Source organism: Procambarus clarkii, chromosome 32, assembly GCF_040958095.1.
Source record: "Procambarus clarkii isolate CNS0578487 chromosome 32, FALCON_Pclarkii_2.0, whole genome shotgun sequence".
NCBI lineage: Eukaryota > Metazoa > Arthropoda > Malacostraca > Decapoda > Cambaridae > Procambarus > Procambarus clarkii.
Genome location: NC_091181.1, coordinates 3,516,881 through 3,538,828, shown reverse-complemented (window position 1 = coordinate 3,538,828; position 21,948 = coordinate 3,516,881). Strand labels below are relative to the sequence as shown.

General features: G+C 41.9%; 1 protein-coding gene across 1 annotated transcript in view; it reads left to right on the top strand.

Moving 5' to 3' along the window:
- LOC123752906 (uncharacterized) overlaps positions 1-21,694 on the top strand; it is a 61,543-nt gene extending 39,849 nt beyond the window's left edge. Inside the window, exons 4-6 of the mRNA XM_069334729.1 lie at positions 13,492-14,052; positions 17,010-19,686; positions 21,094-21,694. Of these exons, the coding sequence (XP_069190830.1) occupies positions 13,492-14,052; positions 17,010-19,568 (3,120 nt within the window). The 3' untranslated portion in view covers positions 19,569-19,686; positions 21,094-21,694. The remainder of the gene's footprint in view (positions 1-13,491; positions 14,053-17,009; positions 19,687-21,093) is intronic.
- Positions 21,695-21,948: the final 254 nt, after the last annotated feature.

The following is a 21,948-nucleotide window of genomic DNA, read 5'->3' as shown; positions in this document are numbered from 1 at the left end:
GGGCTGTAAGGTAAACACAGGTGAGGCGAGAGATTGTGAGGTAAGGGGGAGGGAGGGGGTGTGAGGTATGAGCGGGAGATGCAGGGGGAGGGGTTGGTAGGGAAATGATTCAGTTATATAGCAATATACTAGTTTCTAAGTAAGAATCCTACTTAAATGTATAAGGCCTAAATATCTGTTTATTATCGGTAGGAACTCTGAACATTTCTCCCATAAGAACTTTAACAAACTCGTATGACATTATTTTCCTCATAAGAACTTTTAACAAACTTTCTAAAATCTCGGAAATTATTTTTCTCATAAGAATTCCTTAATTCCACATCAGTGACTTGAATTTTCCCCATAAGAACTCTTAACAAACTCGTATGACATTATTTTCATAATAAGAACTTTAACAAACTCGTATGACATTATTTCATCATAAGAATTCCAAATCTGTGACTGCCCAAATTCACCTGAAAACCCTGGCTCATAAACACGATATTTTTAAATTTACCTGAAAACCCTGGCTCACAAACAGGAATTTCTCCGATGTTGAAAACAGGCAAAATATGTCCGTAGATTTTACCTGTAAATGCTGGCTCACAAACAGGAATTTTAATTTCTCTAATAAGAACTTTAACCAACTCGTATGAACTTATTTTCATCATAAGAACTTTTAACAAACTTCTGAAGTCTCGGAAATTACTTTTCTCATAAGAAATTCTTAATTCCAAATCTGTGACTGCCCAAATTCACCTGAAAACCCCGAAGATCCACAGACGAATTTCCAAATTCACCTGAAACCCCCGAAGATCCACAAACGAATTTTCTGAAAAAAAAATTCGTCTGTGGCTCTTCCCCCACACTACTAATAAGGTAGTCCAAGAATGTAGGCATACCTTGCCGAGTCTCTATAGGACAGAGGAAAGGGTTTTCCCACTGAAATGAAATATGATACTTACAGAATTAGCGAACTTTGTGCTCTGAAAAAAGAAAGCTAATTCCCTACCTAAGTAAATATGCACAGACTACCTTAATGCACAGACTACCCTATTCCAGTAGCTGAAGTTTATAACTTTTTAGACACTCAACCCACCAGGGGACTCAAACACTGGCCAACAAGGTGGCAGTTGCATGCTGTATCCACTACACCATACTTCAAAGCCATAAAAAGAGAGGTAGGAATTCTGGGGTATTTAACCAATCAGAACTCCAATCCTCTCCCAGGCAATGAGATAGTGTTGGACCTCCGATGCTCTTTCATCGAGCCCTGTTATATGGGAAAACTCGGTGCCAAATGCTTAATGCACAGACTACCCTATTCCAGTAGCTGAAGTTTATAACTTTTTAGACAGTCAACCCACCAGGGGAATCGAACACTGGCCAACAAGGTGGCAGTTGCACGCTGTATCCACTACACCATACTTCAAAGCCATAAAAAGAGAGGTAGGAATTCTGGGGTATTTAACCAACCAGAACTCCAATCCTCTCCCAGGCAATGAGATAGTGTTGGACCCCCGATGCTCTTTCATCGAGCCCTGTTATATGGGAAACTCAGTGCCAAATGCTTAATGCACAGACTACCCTATTCCAGTAGCTGAAGTTAATAACTTTTTAGACACTCAACCCACCAGGGGACTCGAACACTGGCCAACAAGGTGGCAGTTGCACGCTGTATCCACTACACCATACTTCAGAGCTATAAAAAGTGAGGTAGGAATTCTGGGGTATTTAACCAACCAGAACTCTAATCCTCTCCACAGAATCATATACACCAATAGAATTACATGAGACAAGCCCATGACATATTCATGGGCTTGTAATTCCTAGTGATTCCTAGAATCACTAGGAATCACATGAGACAAGCCCATGACATCACTCTAAGAAGAGAAATGTTGAACAAGAATACCTGCATAATAGACAAAACCCTAGATGCAAGAAGATTACAAATTCTCGAAGCAATTCACATAAGAATAGAACAACCTACCAAGAACACCCAAATCAGGGAACTATTTACTCTACCCACCATGAGAGTAAGGACAAGACCAGAACATAACGATGCCTACACAGAAGAGAATGTCCAACATAACAGGCCAATTACACTGGATTAATCTTTGTATGAAGATAGGAGCTGCCTCGTATGGGCCAATGGGCCTTCTGCAGTTGCCTCTGTTCTTATGTTTCACCCCACATTTATCCCTTATGTATCCCCCCATGTTTTCACTTCTATTGTCTTTATCACCTTACCCAGTGCAGGTATAAAATCAGCCACCATTGTAAGATCTCTTCACTAGAGAATGAACCATGGAGGTTCGAAACATTGTGCAAATTTTATAAATAAGTGTAATACATTCTTTAGTAAATCACTTCTTCTCTTCTCCTTAAAAGTACGAAAATGAGTTTTGGAGAACTCCTATTTCAACTAAGCCCTGATGCTAAGAAAATAGTTAGAGGGATAGAAGCCCTAAACCAGAAAATAATAAATACAGAATATGCGGTCATATTCAATGAAACATGTTTGAAAGAAAACCTGCTGCCAGTATACACCAATATATATATATATATATATATATATATATATATATATATATATATATATATATATATATATATATATATATATATATATATATATATATGTCGTACCTAGTAGCCAGAACGCACTTGTCAGCCTACTATGCAATGCCCGATTTGCCTAATAAGCCAAGTTTTCATGAACTAATGGTTTTTCGACTACCTAACCTACCTAACCTAACCTAACCTAACTTTTTCGGCCACCTAACCTAACCTAACCTATTAAGATAGGTTAGGTTAGGTTAGGTAGGGTTGGTTAGGTTCGGTCATATATCTACGTTAATTTTAACTCCAATAAAAAAAGATTGACTTCATACACAATGAAATGGGTAGCTTTATCATTTCATAAGAAAAAAACATAGAGAAAATATATTAATTCATGAAAACTTGGCTTATTAGGCAAATCGGGCCTTGCATAGTAGGCTGAGAAGTGAGTTCTGGCTACTAGGTACGACATATATATATATATATATATATATATATATATATATATATATATATATATATATATATATATATATATATATATATATATTATTAAATATGACCGAAAAAGTAAGATTAATAATTCTAACACGAATTTTCTCAATCTTTCGTACATTACGCTTCACTGTTGGAGGTAAATCAAAAATCACTTCTCCAAAATTCATTTTTATTTCTAGTCTGACGCGACACGGGCGCGTTTCGTAAAACTTATTACATTTTCAAAGACTTCACAATTACACAACTGATTAGAACTTACGTCTCTCTGATATTATATCTACATTTGAGTGAGGTGGGAAGGGTGATGTGGCATTAACACAAGACAGAACAGGATATTAATAGGGTATTAAAAGTATCAACACAAGACAGAACAGAAACAATGGGTATTGAATAGAAGTGTTTGTAGAAAGCCTATTGGTCCATATTTCTTGATGCTTCTATATTGGAGCGGAGTCTTGAGGTGGGTAGAATATAGTTGTGCAATAATTGGCTGTTGATTGCTGGTGTTGACTTCTTGATGTGTAGTGCCTCGCAAACGTCAAGCCGCCTGCTATCGCTGTATCTATCGATGATTTCTGTGTTGTTTACTAGGATTTCTCTGGCGATGGTTTGGTTATGGGAAGAGATTATATGTTCCTTAATGGAGCCCTGTTGCTTATGCATCGTTAAACGCCTAGAAAGAGATGTTGTTGTCTTGCCTATATACTGGGTTTTTTGGAGCTTACAGTCCCCAAGTGGGCATTTGAAGGCATAGACGACGTTAGTCTCTTTTAAAGCGAAGCAAGTCGACGAAGAACTCTGTAGGGTAAGGCAGGTCCTAGTCAATAACGGCTTCTCCAATGGTTTCATCGAAGACATCATAAGAAGGAAAGTGAAAAGCCATGCAACCTCTGAAGAGACAACTAACACAACACCTATACCCCCTATTAGACTATTTTACAGGAACTTCTTTTCCACAGCTCATAAAACGGAGGAAAGGGTCCTGAAAGATATTGTTAATAGAAACGTTATCCCTACAGACAAAAATCAGAGGATACAACTGACGATTTACTATAAAACCAGAAAAACGGCCAGCCTACTCATGAGAAATTCTCCAGACACAAAACAGAACGCTTTAAAAGAGACTAACGTCGTCTATGCCTTCAAATGCCCACTTGGGGACTGTAAGCTCCAAAAAACCCAGTATATAGGCAAGACAACAACATCTCTTTCTAGGCGTTTAACGATGCATAAGCAACAGGGCTCCATTAAGGAACATATAATCTCTTCCCATAACCAAACCATCGCCAGAGAAATCCTAGTAAACAACACAGAAATCATCGATAGATACAGCGATAGCAGGCGGCTTGACGTTTGCGAGGCACTACACATCAAGAAGTCAACACCAGCAATCAACAGCCAATTATTGCACAACTATATTCTACCCACCTCAAGACTCCGCTCCAATATAGAAGCATCAAGAAATATGGACCAATAGGCTTTCTACAAACACTTCTATTCAATACCCATTGTTTCTGTTCTGTCTTGTGTTGATACTTTTAATACCCTATTAATATCCTGTTCTGTCTTGTGTTAATGCCACATCACCCTTCCCACCTCACTCAAATGTAGATATAATATCAGAGAGACGTAAGTTCTAATCAGTTGTGTAATTGTGAAGTCTTTGAAAATGTAATAAGTTTTACGAAACGCGCCCGTGTCGCGTCAGACTAGAAATAAAAATGAATTTTGGAGAAGTGATTTTTGATTTACCTCCAACAGTGAAGCGTAATGTACGAAAGATTGAGAAAATTCGTGTTAGAATTATTAATCTTACTTTTTCGGTCATATTTAATAATATATGTCTACAGGAAAGACTGCTACCAAAATATACTAATATATATATATATATATATATATGTCGTACCTAGTAGCCAGAACGCACTTCTCAGCCTACTATGCAGGGCCCGATTTGCCTAATAAGCCAAGTTTTCATGAATTAATTGCTTTTCGACTACCTAACCTACCTAACCTAACCTAACCTAGCTTTTTCTGTTACCTAACCTAACCTAACCTATAAAGATAGGTTAGGTTAGGTTAGAAAAGACATAACCTATAAAGATAGGTTAGGTTAGGTTAGGTAGGGTTGGTTAGGTTCGGTCATATATCAACGTTAATTTTAACTCCAATAAAAAAAAAATTGACCTCATACATAATGAAATAGGTAGCTTTATCATGTCATAAGAAAAAAATTAGAGAAAATATATTAATTCAGGAAAACTTGGCTTATTAGGCAAATCGGGCCTTGCATAGTAGGCTGAGAAGTGCATTCTGGCTACTAGGTACGACATAGGTACGACATATATATATATATGTCGTACTAGGTACGACATATATATATATATGTCGTACTAGGTACGACATATATATATATATATATATATATATATATATATATATATATATATATATATATATATATATATATATATATATATGTATATATATATATATATATATATATATATATATATATATATATATATATATATATATATATATATATATATATATATATATATATATATATATATATATATATATATATATATATATATATATATATATATATATATATATATATATATATGTCGTACCTAGTAGCCAGAACGCACTTCTACTTTGCAAGCCCCGATTTGCCTAATGTCAGGGGACATATTTTTCCTGCTCTCTCGTGTACTGAATTAAGTACGAAATTGCATAGTGCACCAGTGATGTGCACCGTGATTCAACTTTCTGTATATAACTTTTCCACAGTCGTGTTGGGTGTCGTTGGACAGCCCATGACATTTGCTAGCCATTGATGTCATTCTAAACGCTGTATCAGATCTGTGAAGGAAATTACAGGAGGGAGTTAATTTCAGGGAAATTTTGTACAAGTCAAGTGTAGAGAGGGAGGTATGGGGGGTTAACGGCCGTAGACCACCCCCCCCTGTCACGTGTCCACCTCGTGTGAGAAGGGGTAGCGTCATGGGGCAGGTGCGGCATTGGCTAAGGGCCTGGGGCCTCAGAAATGCTGAACCTTGATTGGCCACGACGCTGAGGGGTACCGCATGGTACCCCAGGCATAGTGTTGGCGGGAAAAGACATTCTTACCTAGGACGTTGCTTGGGGTGGACGACATTTCCCGTGCTAGGCCAAGCATCGGGAAATACCGACTGCAACGTTACTAAAGTCACGCCTACATCTTGCTATCTTTCCGTGTGCCGTGCGTAAGAATCCGGTAATCGGAAAGGGGCTTGTATCGAACCGTGTGAACTTGTCATCTAGCCGCGTAATTGTGGGACGCCATCTTAGAGGAACTGGACTGAGTGAGGCGTTAATTATCGGGCTACAAAAAAGACATCAGCCGTCTATCGTATCTGTGCTTGAAGATACTGCTGGGAGACGTGCTAGAAAGGGTTTCAGTGTTATGAGAGAAACCTTAGAAGTTCTAATTCTGAGGAACAGTGAAGGACTCCGTCTCGGGTCTCGTGTACCGTGTAACACCGTGTACCGTCGTATCCTGGGGTACCGTGTCAAGTGGAAGGGCGTGGTACCGCATCCCTGCCGTTGTGCGCTCACCCTGGCCTGCTAAGCCGGTGTGTCGCGCCATCCTGGTCTCTGTGTGTGGAGCTAACCCCATGGTCTAGGACCCTGTGCTCCACCTGACCACGTGTAGGAAGTGAGGACGCCTACGTCATCATCCAGCAGCAGCAGTGGGAGTGTGATTGACGTGTATGTGTGAGTGAAAGAGAAGGTTGCGGGCCCGCATGTTTGATGTAAGTACACTGTTTCTGTTTGGGTAATAAAACTCTGAAGCTGGGTTCGCCCCCAGTGTTCCGTCTGTCCTTTGTCCCTGTGACCACCTGGGGAGGTGAATGGGAATTGGAGACGTGTGAGTCTACCCTGTTGCCGTCATCAAGTTGAGGATTGGGCCCAACTGTGATTTTTGACGTGTGTGAAGACACCTAGAGACACATTCAGAGGTAGAGTAAAGTGAGTTATTTGCTTCTATTTTTTTCTATGTGCCGTGTATGTATTCGCTGTAATTTGATTCCCTTTTTCAGCAGTGAAAAGTGGTAACAGGGAGATTTCCCTTGGTTATATATTTTACTGTTGTGTTGTGGTAAAGTGTGAATTATTGGTGGATAATTTACTGGGGGAAGTCATTTACAAGTTTTGCCGTGAGTGGCAAGGATGTACTGTGTTGTACTGTGTGTGTAAACCGTAGACAAGTTTGACCTTGGTGGAAGGCGTTGTGTACTGTGATGGATTCCGTGAGAATTAAAGTCAGTTAACGTCACCGGGCGTCACGATTTACTTAACGAGGTCACTTGTTCGTTGAACATTGTTGTGATTAACGTAGGGACGTGTAAAGGCAACAGTCACAGTGAAGTTCACGCAGTGGAGGAATTGTCAAGTGAAGACTAACGTAGTGTTAACGATTTAACGAGCTGTCGTTGATTGAGTGATTAACGTAAGGGGTTGACGGTCTGTTATGATCGGAGTCAATTGCGCTGTAATTAAGCTGCTGTAATTCGTTGGACTGATCAGCTCTGTCTGCGGACAGAGTGATTAAGCACTCGTAGCTAATTAAAGATAATTAGTAACCGCCACTTAGTGAATTCACCAGGTGTTGATGTTGTTGTTTACACGGAGTCTTGTAACCTTGTGTGGTACAGTAGTCTACCCTCGTTAAGGTAATCTTGTCGTAAGACCGGAAGTAAACTGTCAGTTGAGAGACAGTAGGCTTTGTCAATACTCGTCTGAATTAATAGGCTGTTGTATTCAGTAATTAATTGGGAATTACTCACCGAATGCTTGACTTTCAAGTTGATGTAATTAATTGATGTACGAGTTATTGCTGCCATTTAGTGTCGTTGTGACACGTGTGTATAACGTAAGTGTTTAAATTCAATTAGAGTAACTTTTGTTGTTGATTGTCCTGAGAGACAAGTGTTAACGTAAGATTTTTATAAGGGGTTATCATTCTTGGATTAACCGCCTTGTTACTTGGTACCTCGTTGTGAGCAGCGAGCGCCAGTCAAGTTTTTGTGATTATAGTATTGGTCACCGTGAAGCCGTGACAATATTGATTGCAAGCTTGCGTCACCAGTGGGCACCACTGTGTTCAGTTAGTGTCATTGTTCAGTCAGCGACGACGGGGTAAGGAGACCGTGGGTCCATCAGGCTGTTGATTAGCTGTTCTTTAATGTGCCACTGGAGTGACAGTAAAGTAACGTAAATTCACTGTGTAGTAGTTTTAGTTCTTGTTTTGTGAATAAATTGTTTTGTTATAGAAAACGGTCGTTTATGTCAAACCTTCCAATATTACTGCCCCACATTTTATGTTCTGCAACGCTTTGCCTGCTTATGTTCATATTAAGTCTGTATCTAAAGCTAGAGTCCATTGCACAGCACCACACTTCTATAAATAAGAGGTGAGAATCCGTCGGCTACCCTTTATTAGTTGTCAACTAGGAGGAGCCAGCGACCTAAGTGACAGGTGTTACCCGTGTGGTTTCGCCTGGCGGTTTGCTCCCGCGGTCCTATGATCTTAGGCTTTAAGATTAAATATCTGCCACTGGCAGCTCTTGCTGTTTAAGGTCTGCCTCTCTTGCGAGGTTGTTACGATTAACGTAACATCAATAGGACTTAATTCTTTTGATAACCTGTCAAAGAAAAAAAAATCTCACAGAAGGTCTATTAGCCTGTGAGTTTGTTATCTGTTATACAAGGAATATTAGTATTTTTATGCTCCTGACCTTTATCTAGAAGGAAGAGATTGCAGATAAAGTAGGCAAAAGCTAGTGATAGGATGATTATAATATACTAAGTGGATACCCGGCAATGCTTGTCTTTCCCTCTTTATCTCTTCCTATCTTTATGTCTAGCTGTCTTTATCTCAATATCTAGCTAGCTATCTCTTCACCCTCCCCTTCCCCCCCCCCCCCTGCATTTCTTAAGAAGCACTGAAACACAAATACTGTATGGGGTCTCAGACACTTTGCTTCTCCCTTCTCTCCCTTTTTCCATTCCAGTTTCTTTTCAATAACAACTGCAAGTTAATCACGTGCCATGATTTCACACTCGACCCTATGAAAGACGCCAATGAAAACGGCCTTGACATAAGTGAAAACGGGTTTGTAATTACCAATATTTGCTAAAGCATTTAACTTAGACCAGCAACGAGGAGGTCGACCAAGCTGCGGGGACGCTAAGCCCATGAAACACCTCAAGGCAGGCAGGCAGGCCGGCCGGCCTTATGTTCATCCTGTACCGTATATGATCATCTTCACTACCAATTTGGGTGAGGCTGTCCTCCAATTGTTTGGTCTCCAAGTTGGGACACACACACACACACACATTCTCTCTTATAGGTATAGATAATGATAAATGAGTAAGGTTGATTTATTTATTCTATTTACCCAATAGAAAGGGTTGGAATTTATACAGGTGAACAGCATTTACCATTGGGGTTAGTTCCCCTCCCTCCCTTTCTGACTGCCTGCCTCCCTCCCTCCCTTTCTGGCTGCCTGCCTCCTTCCCTCCCTTTCTGGCTGCCTGCCTCCTTCCCTCCCTTTCTGGCTGCCTGCCTCCTTCCCTCCCTTTCTGGCTGCCTACCTCCTTCCCTCCCACCATCCATGTGTGAACCTGCCTCCCTCCTCCTCTCCCTGACTCACTCCCCCTCCCCCCCCTCTCCCTGCCTCCCTCACTCCCTAGGCTGGGAGAAGTGTGGCAAGGGGTGTACAACGAGAGTTGGGCGTTTCACTAGTTTATCTCTGTGGAAATGGTTCACATTTTATATTTGGTGGACAATTTGACTCCTGGTTTTGAAGACGTGCTTTTAGGCTTTAAATGTCGACTTGTACGGTATTTTGAATGAGCATGCACATACTGGCGCTAAGGAGGCTGTTCACACTTGTCCTACTGACCAAAAAGACATTCCTTATTCAGATTTCTACCTGGTTATTCATTCCTCGATCCCAGACTGTTGGCAGGGTCGGTGGTCTTGTGTTACCAGTAACAAACCAAGTGCTCTTAAGGGTAGACCCATCCCCTTGGCTTTCCTTCTACCACCGTAATTGATGGTGGGGAAACTGCTTTGACTAGGTTACATATTGGCTATTTACACTGTCTAATTGGCACTTAATGGCATGCCACCCTGCTTCTTATTGTCCAAACTACAGTGCCCCTCTTAGTCATTCACCTCTTTTAGAATGTCCAGATTTTCAGGACATTTGAGCGTCTTGCTTCCAAACTGTCTGTCGTGGTCAATTGTCTCTTGATAGAATCCTTAGTGAATCCGATACCTTTAATATTGCTTGCCTTATGCTTTTTGTTTTCATATTAGTATCCTCAGTGATATTTAGCGCCATTTGAATATCTAGCGACACTGAAGGTGCTGCATATCTTCCCAGATTGGTGCCTTCGTTGGGAAATTTAGGATTTAGGATAGACCTTAGTAAATACTGGTTCAGTAACAGGGTTGTTAATTTGTGGAACCAATTGCCGCGTAACATAGTGGAGGTGGGATCTCTTGATTGTTTCAAGCGTAGGTTAGATACACAGTATATATATGGAATGAGTTTAGGTGGAGGTAAATAGGAGCTGTCTCGTATGGGCCAAAAGGCCTTCTGCAGTCACCTTCATTCTCATGTTCTTATGGTCTCTTGATAATTACTTGTGGTTTATGAAGCACCCATCTCCTAAATGATAGGAGGCACCAAGATTGGCCACACTGGTTGTACCAGCTGGCCACTCAGAGGTTTGCGTTGCATAATAACCTCATTCCTCTTGGAAATTTAGGTTACCCAGGAATCAGGCCAGATTCATAAAGCAGTTACGCAAGCACTTATAAACCTGTACATCTTTTCTCAATCTTTGGCGGCCTTGTTTACAATTATTAAACAGTTAATGAGCTCCGAAGCACCAGGAGGCTGTTTATAACAATAACAACAGTTGATTGGCAAGTTTTCATGCTTGTAAACGGTTTAATAAATGTAACCAAAGCCGCCAAAGATTGAGGAAAGATGAACACGTTCGTAAGTACTCGCGTACCTGCTTCGTGAATCTGGCCCCAGGGCTCATGGGGAAAGAGCAGAGAGGTGCCATAGGCCCAATCGGAAAACACTGTATAAACATCAGAGCTCCGCGGTTGTTCAACATCCTACCAGCGAGCATAAGAAATATTGCCGGACCAACCGGGCTGTGGTGGGTATGTGGGCCTGCGGGCCGCTCCAAGCAACAGCCTGATGAACCAAACTCTCACAAGTCAAGCCTGGTCTCAGGCCGGGCTTGGGGAGTAGAAGAACTCCCAGAACCCCATCAAGCAGGTATATGAGGGCCTGCGGGCCGCTCCAAGCAACAGCCTGGTGGACCAAACTCTCACAAGTCAAGCCTGGCCTCGGGCCGGGCTTGGGCAGTAGAACTCCCAGAACCCCATCAAGCAGGTATATGTGGGCCTGCAGGCCGCTCCAAGCAACAGTCTGGTGGACCAAACTCTCACATGTCAAGCCTGGCCTCGGGCCGGGCTTGGGGAGTAGAAAAACTCCCAGAACCCCATCAACCAGGTATCAAGCAGGAAAGTGGGACAACACACTTCTTTGGAAGGAAATAGGAAGAAGACAGGTGTTGTGTAGCTTTATTGAATCGACTTGTTTATCTGTGCAGGACAACAGGTTTTGTGATATGGTCCTGTTTTCGGGGTGCGGCCTTGCTTCCAAGTTTGGCCCTTTTCTTAAAGTTTAGGCGCAATGCAGACGAGGAGTCACAATAACGTGGCTTAAATATATTGACGAAACCGCACACTAGAAAGTGAAGGGACGACAACGTTTCGGTCCGTCCTGTGCAAAAGATACTTTAGGGGCAATATCTGGTTCCTTCTTCATTCTGGCTAGCAAATTTTTCTTTCTTTTTTAGGGGGTGCCTTAAGGGGGCATCCTTAAGTCTGTGCATCCGTTTTTGGTAACTGTGGAGTTCCTCAGGTGATCTCTTCATAGTTGTGTAGTGAATTTTGGACTTAACAACGTTAAATGTTGATCACCAGAGCCGGAGCTCAACCCCCGCAAGCACAAATAGGTGACCCGCAAGCACAAATGGTGAGCACCAAAGTTGCTTTTGGCTTTAGTTGCTGTGGTCTTCAAAGTTGTTAGTGTTGTGTGAACGTTTTCCAGTCTCCTTGTTCATATTGTCTCCAAATTCTGTTATACTTTCCTCCTCTGGAAAATTTACCGTTTGAGAAGGGATGTTATTATTAGCCATATAGAAATGAAATAGGTACAGTATATAGATATGTTGAATATATTAACAAATATATAACATGGAACAGGAATATAGAAAAAATAATTTCATGTATTTTGGAGTATAGCTATACAGAATGATTATGTGAAGGTGTTACATTTACCAGATATGTAGAATGACTACATGAATGTTCCCCCCCCCCCATTGTGCACATGAATAACAATATTATTGTAGGTGAAAGTGCTACATAGATAGTGGGGGATTTGTAATAGTTTTTTGGCAAACTTTTCTGTACAATGTGGGTAACATTGTATGGGAGCCGGTCGGCCGAGCGGACAGCATGCTGGACTTGTGATCCTATGGTCCTGGGTTCGATCCCGGGCGCCGGCGAGAAACATTGGGCAGAGTTTCTTTCAAAATAGGTACCTGGGTGATAGTCAGCTGTCACGGGCTGCATCCTGGGGGTGGAGGCCTGGTCGTGGACCGGGCCGCGGGGGACACTAAAAAGCCCCGAAATCATCTCAAGATAACATTCATTCACACATTAAGGACACGTTTAAGCCACAATTACCTAGAGCAGTAAAAACATGTCCTTCTCTTATTATAGAAGTACTGTACATTATAATTTAAAAAGATACTGTAGAACAAATGAAGTAAATGATCTTAAAGGGAAGTTTCCAGCATTTGAATCTATATTTTGCTTTAGGCCATTATCTTAACGTATGAATTTGCATTTTAATATCACTTAGTTTTGTAACTAGCAAGTAAATGTACTACTTGAGCGCTCTATACATGTGTGTTGTTGGGAAGGTTAAGTGAAAACATTTGGTAAAGAGGGAAGGAGAGAGGGAGGGAGTTATCAAGGGAAATCGCTAAGCCATTACGACTATGTAGCACTGGGAAGGATGAGGATTTTGGATGGGATAGGAAAAGGAATGGTGCTCAACCATTTGTGGACAGCCGGGAACTGAACGCCGACCTGCATGAAGCGAGACCGTCACTCTACCGTCCACCCCAAGTGGTTACGCATGGTTAAGAGGGAATGACAGACAGTAATCCAGGAGGAGTTTCTTACACTGAGGCAGCCAACATACAGCGTTTGATAATATACCAGTTTTTGGTCATTTGTCACTAAATATTTGTCTCATGCTTAGTATATTTGATTGTTTTGTTTATCTGTTTTTCTAGGTCATAACTGTGTCAGAGATGGAGGCTTCCCTTGAAAAAGAACTTGCCCTTAAACCAGACTGCAGTGTTGTATGCATGAGCTCAAATCCAGATGGCAGTGTTTTGGTGGTGGCCGATAATCAGCACAATATTACTGCGTTCAGTCTTGATCAAGACAGCAGTATAATGTTGCCGTCTTACAACTCACCAGTGACCGCCATTGGGGTTCACCCTACCACTCAGGATATTGTGGTGGTGCACGCAGATATGATGATAAAAGAGTATGATCTTACCAAACAAAAGTACACGCCTTTCTGTCGGGAGTTTTTGTCAGCGTGTTGCTCTGATTTGTCAAAGAGGAATTCTGTGATTCACAATGTGAGTTACGATCCTCTTCACACACACTTGATTCTATTGCACGATGATTCCTCCATAATAGTGCTTGATAAACAGAAACTCACGGCGAAGGAAAAGCTCGGTAAACCAGGTAAAGTAATGCGTTACGAGGAGAAACTGAGTGATGGCAATTGCAAGTCGTCCAATAATGGTCGGAACTACAGGACCATTCTCTTTTTTGCAAAGGTCTAATCAGGTTGTCCATTTCACACACATCAAAAAGGAATCATTGGTCAGTGTAGAACTCAATCCACTTCAGCTCTTCGATAAATTGCCACCTGAATTAAAGGTGAAAAAGTTTGGTGGTGTATAATTGTTACATCGTGACAAAGGTTTGATATTTTGAAATGTGTTAAAATATATTAGGCTTGTTGAGTGTGAAGAAAGTTAATTATAATTAATGCTTTATTTTCTCAAAGTTTCCATGAACATGATGTAGTAATATTCTTTTGTTAATAAATTAACACAAAAAGCTTCTCTATTTTAATAATTCTTCTTTTCAAATGAGATCATAATCCTTTTGTTTGTGTTGTACTGGAACACCAGAACAAGTACTCTCCCCACCGTGTTTGTGTGATGTACTGGAACACCAGAACAAGTACTCTCCCCACCGTGTTTGTGTGTTGTACTGGAACACCAGAACAAGTACTCTCCCCACCGTGTTTGTGTGATGTACTGGAACACCAGAACAAGTACTCTCCCCACCGTGTTTGTGTGTTGTACTGGAACACCAGAACAAGTACTCTCCCCACCGTGTTTGTGTGTTGTACTGGAACACCAGAACAAGTACTCTCCCCACCGTGTTTGTGTGTTGTACTGGAACACCAGAACAAGTACTCTCCCCACCGTGTTTGTGTGATGTACTGGAACACCAGAACAAGTACTCTCCCCACCGTGTTTGTGTGTTGTACTGGAACACCAGAACAAGTACTCTCCCCACCGTGTTTGTGTGATGTACTGGAACACCAGAACAAGTACTCTCCCCACCGTGTTTGTGTGATGTACTGGAACACCAGAACAAGTACTCTCCCCACCGTGTTTGTGTGATGTACTGGAACACCAGAACAAGTACTCTCCCCACCGTGTTTGTGTGATGTACTGGAACACCAGAACAAGTACTCTCCCCACCGTGTTTGTGTGTTGTACTGGAACACCAGAACAAGTACTCTCCCCACCGTGTTTGTGTGTTGTACTGGAACACCAGAACAAGTACTCTCCCCACCGTGTTTGTGTGTTGTACTGGAACACCAGAACAAGTACTCTCCCCACCGTGTTTGTGTGTTGTACTGGAACACCAGAAATAGTGGGGAGGGAGGGAGGTAGGAACCCCTCCAGGGGGAACAGGCGGCTGAGCGGACAGAACACTGGACTTGTGGTCCTGTGGTCCCGGGTTCGATCCCGGGTGCTGGCGAGAAATAATGGGCAGAGTTTCTTTCATCCCTGATGCCCTTGTTACCTAGAAGGAAATAGGTACCTGGGAGTTAGCCAGCTGTCACGGGCTGCTTCCTGGGGGTGGAGGCCTGGTCGAGGACCGGGCCGCGGGGACACTAAAGCCCCGAAATCATCTCAAGATAACCTCAAGATTGTACTGTCCTCACCCTGCATGCCTTGTACTGGAACATGGGGTACAGACCCTTTCCAACAACTGTCTGCTACAAGGACTGCAATTCCCGTGGCATAGTGGTAAAGCACGCACCCGGCACTTTACGAGCGCTTTGGCCTAGGTTCGTATCCTGACCGGGGAGGGTTGACCGGGTGCCAATCCTTAACTGTGATTGACCGGGCGTCTCTGTTCAGCCAGCAGTAAATGAATACCTGCAGGTTGTCAAACAATTTGGTGGGTCGTATTGCACAGAAAAAATTTAGATTAAGGACCTGCCCAAGACAGTATGCCTGCTAGTGACTTTACAAGAATGTAAAATCAATTATATATAAATATAAAAAAAAGAGAATCCAAGCAACTTGATCAGCATACAAATTTGTATAATGTTAAACAAGAAACTATCAAAAAACACCAAACCAGGTAGACTATATAGCATCATCAGTGTTGCTGGATATTCAAAAAGTAGCTATTATCATTTAGGATGCCAAAACGGGAACAAAAGAACATAATGTGAGCAATATCAAATGTACTGGATGTTGTTGTTGTTGTTTTAGATTTAGCTACTCAGAATGAAATGTCCATGTAGCACGGGCTATGGTGAGCCCGTAATGTACTGGATTTATCAGGGATTCTGTCGAGGGACACTTGCAAAGCAAGGCAATCGTCCCAAAAATGTTGACATTCTACAAGGTGTACAACTAAGTGGGACAATGCAATTCACACAATAAGGAGCAGAGTGGCATTCCATTAAATGCTCACGAGTTAAGTATACTATATGGCAACTAGGAGGCCTAGCCAGAGCTGTTTCCTACCATATATTACCGTGGTAGGAGGAAGACAAGAGGATGAGATACCTTTAAGAATGAGCAGTTTGTTACTTGTAACAAATCAGTGTTCAGTCCGACAGTCTACTACCACTGTCGAGAGCCAGTACTGTCCGACAGTCTACTACCACTGTCGACAGCCAGTACTGTCCGACAGTCTACTACCACTGTCGACAGCCAGTACTGTCCGACAGTCTACTACCTCTGTCGACAGCCAGTACTGTCCGACAGCCTAATACCACTGTCGACAACCAGTACTGTCCGACAGCCTAATACCACTGTCGACAGCCAGTACTGTCCGACAGCCTAATACCACTGTCGACAGCCAGTACTGTCCGACAGTCTACTACCACTGTCGACAGCCAGTACTGTCAGACAGTCTGACTGTCGGGAGCCAGTACTGACCGACAGGATGATGACGCTGTCCTTATCATTGCTCTATTTCCTGTCTCTCTCCACGACTGTTTGTGTGAGGGCACTGACCTAGGTGTTGTCTTAAGACTGTCCCATGTGGTGTCTCTACACCTCATCTGACACTGTTCAGCGTCACAAATGTCAAGAGTCCATACTACTACACTTGTATTACACTAATAAAGCTTCCAAAATCATAGCATATATATTGTGATTAAATTGAATTAGATTAATAAAATAGAAAGTCTAGTAACTGCTGGAGAGGAAATCCTTAGATTAAAAATACAGTGGTATTTTTCACTAAGGCGAAGAACACGGCCACCAGTGTACGGGCTTCGAGCATTGTCATTGGTCACACTAATGAAGTTTTGGATATTTCTGCAATTGATTTAGAAAATTTGGAAACAAAAATGATGAGAAAGGCCTTATTTATACTGATATTGGCAACTGCGAAGGGCCAAATGATGGATCTCTTTCATAGCGATTTGGTTGCTTTGGATGCTGCGTGTTCGACCGAGTTTTTTTGTAATGGTAGTGATTACCAGAGTGCAGAATACTGTATGTGTGATGACCTGTGCGCAAAGTATGGCGATTGTTGTCCAGACTCCGTCCACTACAGACGGGAAGATCAGGTCCTGCCAGAGAGGTACAAGTGTGTGAGCACGAATAATGGCAAGTTTTACATGAAGAGCGTGTGCATGTCAGGGTGGGAGGGCGAGGAGGTGGCCCAGCTGTGTCTGGCGGGCTCCCGGGCAGACATCTCCAGCAGCAGGGACCCGCTGGCCCACCTCCCCGCCACCAGCAACACCACCTCCGTCACCTACACCAACTACTACTGCGCCATCTGCAACAACGACTCCCACGACCTCACGCTCTGGAAGACACAACTGGAATGTGTCGACAATGAGGAATATTTTCCAGATCAGCCGGATAACTATATTCCAGATCAGAAGGATAACTATATTCCAGATCAGCCAGATAACTATATTCCAGATCAGCCGGATAACTATATTCCATATCAGCCGGATAACTATATTCCATATCAGCCGGATAACTATATTCCAGATCAGCCGGATAACTATATTCCAGATCAGCCGGATTACTATATTCCAGATCAGCCGGATAACTATATTCCATATCAGCCGGATAACTATATTTCATATCAGCCGGATAACTATATTCCATATCAGCCGGATAACTATATTCCAGATCAGCCGGGTAACTTATCCGAATACATAACTTCTCATTTATTATTCGATAACGGATCTTGGGGTGCATTTGTTCCCTTTAACGGTAAACAAATATTTAAGAAATGTAATATTAACATTAAAATTCCCGATATTCCATTCCCTACAAGGAAATGCGACTCCACCATCAACACGTGTGCTAAGAACTGGACGGACGCTTCTGTTGCTGCTCTGTGTCACTCTTACACGGCAGTGAGGATTTACTCGGTAGACGTGGCCTACAGGAACCCCCACTGTCTTCTGTGTAACTGGAAATCTATCTCCTCAATATATTGCGGTATAGCTGCTGGTCCAGGGCCACCTTCTTTCTCTCTACTAATTGATTTTGGTTACCACAGCGGTGGTAATAATGTCGGAATTGTAAACCTTTGCCAGCCCGACGAAGTTTATGATAACTTTTTAAATAAGTGCAGAAATGTTTCTTGGGGGAACATAAGTGAGGTAGACAAGGAAGACAAGGGTCATGAAGGCGACAATAAAGTGACAATCAACACATCGGATTTCTCAGCTTGTTGTCCACACAACACAAGGAAAGCCTTTCGTAGCAATTTAGTGTCTACTGAATCAAATGAAACACTTAATTGTGATAAAATACTTCTTTCTGAAGGCGAATTCACGTTGAACGAGAAGAGAATGGTAATTGTAGAAGCTTACGCTCGAAGTTACCAGGTGGGAGAGTACGAGGTAACTGAAGGTGGCGTCCTTGTGTGCAAGCCACAGGAACTCTCACACAAGTTCTCCTCGGTGTTAGGTTGGGTGTCACTGGCGGGTCTTGGGTTGTCCTGCCTGTGTCTCCTGCTGCACCTGGCTGCCTTCCTCTTGGTGCCTCATCTTAGGAACCTTCCGGGCATGTGTTTGGCGTGTCTCTGCCTCTCTCTTCTCACCGCCTACACCATCTTCATCTTCAGTACCTTCCTCGAGCCTAAGACGACAGGATGTTACATCTCGGCAGTTATAATGTATTACTCCTTCCTCGCCGCCTTCTGCTGGATGAATATCATGGCCTTTGACGTGTGGTTGACATTTCGACAAGCTAAAGATGAGCTGCGAGTGTCATCTGGGAAACAGCGAAGCAAGTTCTTATTCTACTGTGTGTACGGCTGGCTGCTTCCCGCCCTGGCAGTAGTGGTGACAGTAACCCTTGACATGACCGCCCCTGCAGGTCTGTCCCCTCAGTTCCTGCCCAGTTTTGGTCAACGTTGGTGCTGGTTTGGGAAGCGCAAGGCCTTGTTGGTGTTCTTTGGTGCTCCATTATTCACAGTCATGGCTCTCAATGTTGTGTTTTTCCTTATGACTTCATACACCATCGGTACCAGCACACAGTCGACGCTGCAGAAGAGTTCGAGTCCACAAGATAAGAAACAGTTTGTGCTGTATGTGCGACTGGCCGTGCTGATGGGCCTCACCTGGATCACTGGTATCGTGGCTGGCTACCTGCAGCTGCAGGCCATCTGGTATGTCTTCGTGGTGCTCAATACCCTGCAGGGAACCTTCATCTTCCTGACCTTCACCTGCAGGAGCAAGGTGTGGAGGGACGTGCAGGAGCGCTGCCGGTCTTGTCTTCAGCAAGTTTATTCTCATCCTGGTTCACATACATCATCCTCAGGGTCAGGGTAGGAGGCGTCCTGCGTTGACAGTTGTCACGCTTCTGGCCACACGGAGTTAGACAACCTGTAGCGCATCCTGGGCCCCAGGGGCTCATCAATGGTCACCACTCCACACACATATATAAACGGTTAGTTACTTTACATTTCAGAAGATTTAAATCACATAAAAAAATATATTCAAAAAATGGTTGCACATTTATAAAAGTCAAAATTACAGTACATTAAATATATGTAAGAGAGTATCATAATAACAGTAAAACACGTAATCATTATAATTATATGCTTTACTAGATGTACCCTACCACGCGTTGCTGAGCCACAGCAAGACTTCCCTGTCCTCCCCACCATTCCTCACTCCCTCATCCGATGCGTTCCAAAATGATCTGCTGTTCCCATCAGAAAAATGGGAACATCAAATGATCTGATGTACCCATCACTGAAAAATAAGTAGAACAGTTAAAAAATGAAATGTAAAACAATTAAAAAATAACAAAAATATACTATACTCACGAAATGAACAGTATGGTAAACATCAAAATGAAAATAATCAAAATTTATGAAAATTCAATTTATCAATGCAATCGGAAACACTGAAATGGAATTGTAACATATTTAGTATAACGTATGTTGTATTACGTGCAACAGATGATGCTGTTAAAAAAAATACATGTTTTTACCTGTCACAGGTGTGACATCTATATAGTAGGTATATAAAAACACGCGTGTATTCGAATGGAACGTTGTGTCAAAATTTCTAAGCAATCGGTGAAGAACATTCGGAGTTTTGCGATTTTGAACAAATGAACATTTACATTTTTATTTATATAGTTCTTGATATGGATTTCAAAGCTTTACTCCTCATTGTAAATACAGAACATTTCAGCTGTGGCTCAAGTGATCAGGTGTTACAGCCACAGACACAATTTACAGCTTACAATTGTCCCATTGAAGCTTATATTTATATATAATTTATAATATAATTTATAATATAATAAGCTTATATATAGTTGAAGCCAAACAACATTAAATTAGGATGATAAGACAATGGATGCTGGAAGGCTCTCGGATGCAGGTTCGAATCCTCGTCACGGCCCTTGTGGATTTGTTCATTTGATAAGACAATTGGATAAATAATGTAAACTATTTGTGCCATGAAGATACATAAATGTTCTCAGCTGAGCACCTTACATCAAGAGATATATGAACTACCCAAGATTACTATCACTCTAAACAGCTCATCTACCATGGATCTGATTTCAATGGGATTTAAAATGCTTGTTAATAAGCTAGCTTTTTTATGACAGTAATTCCTTAATAATTTGAAATATTCAGCTGGAGTATAGGAAGCTTATCAGCTAATGTATTATTTCCTGTAGATGTTTTACACCATTACATACATCAGTCATTCTTAAGCTATATTATCCAAGGTCAGCACCTATGAGGTGCCACAGACATTGACCAATAAATAACTTTACATTCCACCAGGTATAAACAATACACAATTTACTCATAAAGATAATTGTTCTGACTTTCAGGTCTCTGGTTGCACTAGAAAGACAGACAAGTGAGCCCTTTGAGGATATAATATTTCCCAGATACCCAGAGATATTCCTCAGATATCCCACTGTCGTGATGCGTCAAGGAGAAAATCCACAGGAGCCGTGATGAGGGTTCGAACCTACGCGCTGGGTATTCCCCGGCACACGCTCTAGACAACTACGCCACGACATGGTCAAAAGGATTGCAACCTGGGATACTACTGCACCCACCAGGGTTCCTGAGGCTTCCACTGATGCCGGACCAGAGCTTCACAACCACCCCCCCAAGAGCTCTGGCCCTGTCGTCTGGGACTCTCCTATTTCATTTACAGTCAGCCACATCCCTGGTGCCTGCCTTACAGGGCAGGTCACACCATGGTAATATTGTTACACATTAAGACATTGTTTACCTTTAAAAATCTGTTACCAAACTGAACAAATGTTATATATTATAAATATTGTTAACATTTATGTAAACATAGCACAAGTATATATCAAGTATAATCCACGTCCTGTTTGTACTTTTTAAAGTGTTTTGCATTTTGCAAGTGTATATAATATGAGTGTAAACTTAGATAAGATTATAAGAGTTTTGTAACGTTAAGTTTTTATTAACCTTCTATTTGTCAGTTTTCCAGCACTTGTATAACTATTTTATTCCTATTATATATGTAATATTCTTACCAATTTTACAGACCAATTTAAGAGCTGTTTATTGTATGTAGTGTTTGGTGAGTGCTTCTGTTGCCAGGGTGGACTCAGTAAGCTGTTGTGAATGTATAGATGAGGTCTGACCTTCAATATGTAATTTTTCTCACACTTCATATTCCTTCACTGCACATTTCACACGTA